The sequence below is a fragment of the Geospiza fortis genome, unplaced genomic scaffold, assembly GCF_000277835.1.
Source record: "Geospiza fortis unplaced genomic scaffold, GeoFor_1.0 scaffold662, whole genome shotgun sequence".
NCBI classification, from domain to species: domain Eukaryota; kingdom Metazoa; phylum Chordata; class Aves; order Passeriformes; family Thraupidae; genus Geospiza; species Geospiza fortis.
In genome coordinates, this window is record NW_005054450.1 from 192,841 (window position 1) to 199,881 (window position 7,041).

The 7,041-nt window shown below is 44.1% G+C and overlaps 1 protein-coding gene across 1 annotated transcript; it reads right to left on the reverse strand.

The window, feature by feature from the left end:
* Window positions 1–4,457: 4,457 nt before the first annotated feature.
* On the reverse strand, window positions 4,458–7,038 carry B3GALT6 (beta-1,3-galactosyltransferase 6; the record flags this gene model as incomplete). Its single annotated transcript, XM_005427679.3, has 1 exon — window positions 4,458–7,038. A coding segment is annotated over one exon (423 nt), but the record flags the coding sequence as incomplete, so codon positions are not given.
* Window positions 7,039–7,041: the final 3 nt, after the last annotated feature.

The window sequence follows — 7,041 nt, forward strand, 5'->3', positions numbered from 1 at the left end:
TATATTATATTATATTATATTATATTATATTATATATCTTATTATATCTTATCTTCTTATCTTAATAGTTACAAAGAATTCATTAATTTGTATTCTATATCCTGCCCAAGTCCCAAACACAGGATTTTCCCTCTGAATTCCCACTTCTTTGTGGGAATGAGAGGAAAAAAGCTCTGACAGGGAGTTTTGAGCCCCAAAATGTGCAAGGGGAAGCACAGGAATGTTAAAATTCTCCCCAGTTCTGGCTGGAAATCCAGGTGGGTTCATGGCTGTGCTCTTGAGGGTCCCAATCCCTGCTAAATTTGGGAATCTATGGTTGGAAAAGCCCTTTAGGATCCTCAAAACCACCTGGGTGCTGGTGTTCCCCAGGGCAACTACAATAAAAATCTCCTTTCCCTGGATTGTTCTGGATTTGCCCAGAAAAATGAAAAAATAGGGAAAAAATTCCTATTTCCATTTAACCTGGGTCCCCCATTCACAACCAGGGCAGGATGTGAATTCCCAGCACTGCTGGGTGATCCTAAGAACCCCTTAAGGATCATTTCATCCCAATTTCTATCCTGAATTTTGTATTTTCCTTGCCTTCCCAGAGAGGGGAACGGGCAAAGCTGTGGAAAAATTTGGATTTAAAGCGTTAAAAAAGGAGAGGGGGAAAAAAACCCCAAAAATTCCTGGCTTTTAAATCAACCTCAGCGTTGCTGCTGCAGTTGTTTACAGCCGCTGTTCCAGCCCATTTCACGGACCAAAGCCAAGGGAAATGAGCTGTTTGATGTCTGCAAAGGCATGGAAAAGCCATGGAAAAGCTCCCATGGAAAGGGAAGTGCTGGGATAAACACTCCCTGATTGCGGGGAAGGGCTGCGGGGAACCAGGAATCATCCAAGGAATGGGCGCATTTTCCTGGAATTTTCATCCCCATGGGGAATATCCTGAGCTGGGAGGATCCACGGGATCACCAGTTCCCATCCTGTTCCTGCAGGACATCCCCAAATCCCACATTTTGTCCAAACAGGGAAGGAGCTGCGTGTACCCCTCCAGGGAAATCGGGGATCATTCAGGGAATGGAGGCACTAGGACACCCAGAATCATGGAATTAGGGAATAGCCTGAGCTTGGGAATCAATCCCTCTCCGAATTTTCTAATCCGGGTTTATTTTCTCTCCATCCAGGTGACGCCTGAGGTCCCATCTGCAGCCACCGCCAGGATCAGGAGATGCTGACTCCGCTCAGGAATTCCTTTTCCCGCCTCCTGCCCCGGGCTCTGGGTATTCCCTGCCTCCTTCCCGGCAGGAATTGCAGGTTTTTAAATTCCCTCTTGGAATTAAAAAAGTCGTTTTCCTCCTTAATTCCTCCTTTTCCCCCTCAGTCCTTCCCCTGCGGTGCCCCCAAGAAAAACCAGGCCAGGCTGGTCCCGCTGTCCCACACCTTGCAATATTTATGGATTTCCTTGGAGACAGAGCTCTTCGGGAGCCTGCAGCTCAGGTTTTGGGATTTATTTCGGTGTCTCCAGCCCTGCCGTCTGAGCCTGAAAATAGCAACTGAGGCTGATCTTATCAGCAGCTCTCGGAGACTCCAATTATCTCCTCCCGGGGCTCCGCAGAAATCGGATCCTGGTTATTGTTTTCTTATCCCACTCCCTGTCCTCAGAAACCTCCCAGCCACAGCCCTGGAGCTTTCCAGGAGCCAGGCTGGAATTTTATAAAGTGGGAGGTAAGCAGAATTCCCGAAATCCAGCCAGGCCTGCACCCCAAAGCCTTTGGGATCGGTGCCGGAGGGGAACAATTTCCTCCTAATGTTCTGAGGGAGAAACTGAGGCAAAAATTCCATTTTATCATCTCTTCCCACCCAATTCCTTTGGAATTATGGATCCACAGCACCAGGCTGGGATTAGATTGGATATTTGGGAATATTTCCTCACTGAAAGGGTGCACAACCACAGGAATGGGCTGCCCAGGGAAGCGGTGGAGTCCCCATCCCTGGAAGTGTCCCAAAAACCTGTGGGTCACCATCCCAAAAACCTGTGGGTCACCATCCCAAAAACCTGTGGATCCCCATCCCAAAAGCCCCTGGATGTGGCACTTGGGGACGTGGTTTAGTGGTGGATGCTTGGATTTGTATCTTGGAAGGTTTTTCCTGGATTTTTAATTCCAAGACTCCAAGGAGCAGCTGAGTCACCCCCATCCCACAAAAACCCCAAAATTTCCTCCTAGCCAGGAATTCCTATGGAATTAAAGGGAATGATAAAGAAAAGCAGGATAATTCAAATTTTTCCAAGTTGTTATGCACAGCACCTCAAATTGGGAAAATCCTGAAGATTCTCACGGTGTTTTTCACAGCGGGATTTGGGAAGGGACAGCAGGATCTGCAGAGCTCTGGACTCTGAGGAGCTGCAAATCCCAGCAGGGAAAAAGTCACCCAGGAAACTGCAAAAAAACTCCAAAATGATTCCCAGTCTGGGATTTCAGTTTAGCAAAGCCATGGATTCACCCTGGATCCAGCCCAGCACATTCCCAAGGGGGAGCAGGACACTCATTTTTGTGGCATCAGGGCATGGAAAGAAGGAGAAATAATTACCCAAGATAAAATCAGAAGGATTGGCCCCAAATTCCAGCTCCTAGCACCTCAAGCATCAGGATTTTGGCAGATCCAGATCCAGAGTCCTGGCTCGAGTCCTTCCCTAAAATCAACACCTAAAGTAAATATTTGGAATTGTCCTGGCCAGCAGCAGCTCGGGATAAATGTTTTTTCCAGTGGTTTGTGCTGTGATGATTCCAAGCCCTCTGGCACCGCCCCAAATCCATCGATCACCGGCGGCAACGACGATGTTTTCCTTTCCTCCAAAAATCAGAATTATTCTTTTTCCAGCCTTTTCTGTTCCTCGTGGATCTTGCGCTTTGTGGGAGCTGCCCCACTGGGCCAGAGCTGGAGAGTGGAAAATAAACAGGGCTGACATTCCTGGGATTTTGGCTGTCAAGGGAAGCAGGGAATGATGGGGACCACCAGAAAGTGGGAATTGTGGTTTTCCACCAGGAGATGTTCCTTCCCAACTTCCTGGGCACTCCTTGGCACCTCCAGAGCTCTTTGGATCTGTGGGATCATGGATTCCTGAGTTTTCTTCAAAACTTGGAGCAGTGTCCAGATTTTTCCATGTTTTTCCACTTTTTCCCACCTTTTTCCATGTTTTTCCATGTTTTCCATGAGGAGATGTTCCTCAAATAAAAGAGAATTCTAATTTTCCCCTTAATTCCAGCATCTAATCCAGGTGAATCTTCCTGTTGAAAAGAGGAATCGGCTCCCAATCCCACAAAGTCCCCTGGGAAGCTCCTGGAGTGTGAGTAAATTTTTAATAATTTTTAATAAGAATTTTTAATTTAAATCAGGGTTTTTAATCATCCCAAAAATTGGAGCAGGGGCCACACATGGGCAGGTTTGGGAATTTTGGAAAATGAAATTTCCCAGCTCAAATCCATGGAATTTTCAGCTGAGGAAACCCCAAAAATTCCTGATTAAAAGGGGACACAGGGACTGGGATTTTGGGTTGAGTTGTTCCTTAAAAAAATCCAGGAATGGTTTTCATTATTTTAATGAAATTTCAATAATTGTATTAATTTTCCTGTATTTTAGGGACTTTTTCAAAGGTTTCTCTTTAGGTTTGCTCATCAATGGATTCCATGGAAAAACACGGTGGCTCCATCCTCAATAATTCCATGTTTTAATTGGAAAACTCCTTTCCCTTTTCCCCCAATTATTTTTTGTTAAAATCGGAGCCCACCACCCGATTTTAGTCACAAACATCTGGTTTTAAACAGTTAAATTCCTTTTTTTTTAAGGAATTCACACTTCCAAAGGCTTGGAGTGACATCTAGCGACTGCCTGGGACAGGCAGGAAAATCTGGGAACAAATTCCAAAAGGATCCCTTTGCTCCAACAGCAAAACCCGTTATCCCAAATTATTTATGGGCAAAAATCCGTTTATTTTCATTTTTGAGGGAAGTTTGAGTTGTTTGTTTGAGGGTGGAATGTTTGAAATTTGGAGGAAAAGTGATTTTAAAAATATTGGAATGCTGAGGATTAAAGATTCCAAGGAAATCAAGGGGGGGGTGAAATTTCTTTTAAAATAATTTGGCCTCATCCTCACCTGGTTTTGCTTCCCAGGTGGAATTTTCCACAGAAAATAAAGGGGAAAGGTGGATAAAACAATGGGAAAATTGATGTTATTCTGGGAATAAATGGATTTATTTGGTATTTTCCTGAGAAAAAAGGGCCAGATGGATAAAATAATAGAAAAAATTTATGTTTTGATGGGAATAAATTGATTTATTTGTAATTTTCCAGGGAAAAAAAGGCTGAGCGGGATAAAATAATGAGAAAATAGAGGTTATGACGGGGATAAATGGATTTATTTGTAATTTTCCTGGGAAAAAAGGGTAAAGGTGGATAAAATAACGGGAAAATGGATGTTATTCTGGGAATAAATTGATTTATTTGTATTTTTTTCTGGGAAAATAAAGAGAATACACTGGCAAGAATGATAAATAAATATAATTATAAATAAATATTCACATTACAGGTAATTTATCATGACACAGACAACACTGATGAACCTCAAATGGCAAATGGATGTTTAAAAAACTGGAAGTTGCTGACATCTTGGAAAGTTCCTGCTTTGGAACAGGATATTTGGGGAAAAATACTCCTTGGTAATCCCTATGCATGCATTATAATAATAATTATTAGAATAATAATTATAATAATTGAGCTCAACATGCTAAAATAATTGAGTTTTTGCAGGATTTTAGTTTTGTTTTAGGAAAAAAAGCCTTGAAAATTAAAAAAAAAAATCTTCTGAAGATTTTTGATCTTCAGTAATTAATTAATTAAAAGAAGAATAACAAAAAAAAAAAAAATTCCAATGTAGCTGATCCCTTTGGTATTCCTAATTCCTAAAATTCCTGATTTTGCTAAGAAAAAAGAAAGAGAAATTGGCACTTGTTTTATTTTCAATTTTTCTGTGCCATTTGTCTCTTCCAGCCAGAGTTGGGAAGGAGGGAATGGAACGGGAATGAAAGTGCAGAGTGCAACAAACACACACACAAAAAAAAACCCTCACCAAAACGACGTTTAAAAAATGAAATTTTACATTTCCAAAGTAAAAACTGCTCACACTGCAGGAGCTGCAGCTGGCACAGGGCACTGGGGAAACTCTGGAGCAGCTGCCCCTGGAAAAGGCTGGAATTCCAGGTTTGGAGTTAAAGAAATCCTGTCTGAGGCCTGAGCTCTGTTTTGGTGTAGGCAGGACTGAGGGGAAAAGCCCAAATTTTGGACGTGTCACTGATAATTAATTCAATTTTAGCTCCTCTGCAAGGAATTTTTGGAGAGGAGGAGGGAATTCCCCCAGCTTGGAGCACCTGAATGTGATTTTTTAGTGTGCTGAAAAGAGAAATAAAAGTTCTCCAAATTCAATTTTTGGGGTGGGGGGAACCTTTTTCTCTTGACTGCACAAATTTCACTTTTATACCTTAAATCCCCACCCTTGGGCAAATGGTTTTTGAACTCCTACTGATCAATTTTTGCTCATTTGTATTAAAAATAAACCTAAATTTGGAGCAGCCAGGGAGTTCTTGAGTGAGTGTTGGAGGGAAATAAGCTCAAAACAACACCTGGAGGCTTTGCAAAGCCAAAAAATCTTCTCCCAAAATAAGAATAAATTTAATTTCTGCCAAAATTCAGCCACCTCCCTTTGGAGCAGCCAGGTGATTTATGTACATTGCCTTTCAGAGAGCAAAACAAGACAAATGAGCAAACAGAATGATTCCATTCTCTGCTCTCCCTGCAGCTATCCCAGGAAAAGCTGATCCCTGCTCCCACCCTCTGGAATAATCTGCTCCCAATTTGGGCTCTTCCCTCCTTGCCAAGCTGGCATTTCCTTGCCAAGGAATAAACAGCAGCCTCCTTTTAGTCTTATCAGCATCAAAACTTAGCATGACCTTTAGTAAATCAACCTCAGAATCTGTTCCAACTTTTCATTCCAGTTCTCTCCCCCCTTTTCTCTACTTTTTGTGTTTTGACATCTTTTATTTGCCTTTAATCCTGGCATTTGACCTCTTGCTCTGCTTTCTGGCACTTGTTTTATTTTATTTTTTAAGCATCTTTAACCATGCCACGTCAGCAGCTCTCAGGGAGTGTCAGGGTGACAGAGTGAGTCGTGCAAAATCTTTTTCAGAGTAATTAACCCTGACTCCAATTAACTGCTCTTCCCTAAATCCAGCCAGGCCTGCACCCCAAAGCCTTTGGGATCGGTGCCTGAGGGGAATCATTTGTTCCCAATTTTCCGAGGGAGAAACCAAGGCAATAATTCCATTTTATCAGCTCTTCCCGCTCAGTTCAGCTGGAATTATGGATCCACAGCACCGGGCTGGGATTTGGGAAGTCTGTCCTTGGATATGGAGTGGGAGATTCCAGGCTTCTGCTCTTCCCGAAATCCAGCCAGGCCTGCATCCCAAAGCCTTGGGCCCAATGTTCTGAGGGAGAAACTGAGGCAAGAATTCCATTTTAATGGGATTCTCCCCGCGTAACAGCAACCAGAGTCCACCATCCTGAGCCTTCTTCCCGAGGCGTTCAGGGGATGCCATCCTTCCTCTGGCAGCACTGCGAGGGAGGCACTCCCCAGTCGTACATGTAGGAAAGCCTGAGTTTCACCTCCTCCTTACAGAGCTTCCCTTCCTTGGCCAGCGTCTGGTGCTTCTCCAGCATGTCCTCGATGCTCTGCTTGTGAGTCACGATGTATTTGTTGCTGCAGCCGCGCGATTTGTACTCGGTGTCGAAGCGGGGGTCGTGCACTCTCTTCACGTCGATGGGCGCCAGCCACACGCCCAGGGACACGTCCTCGCTCTGCCACAGGTTCAGGTAGTCCCTGCTGAGGCGCAGGTAGCGCACCAGGTCGGCGGAGATCACGTAGCCGCCGCCCAGCGCGTAGGGCAGGTAATAATCGCACAGCAGCCAGGCGCTCTCCTTCCACTTCACCCCGGCTTTCACCCGACCGCG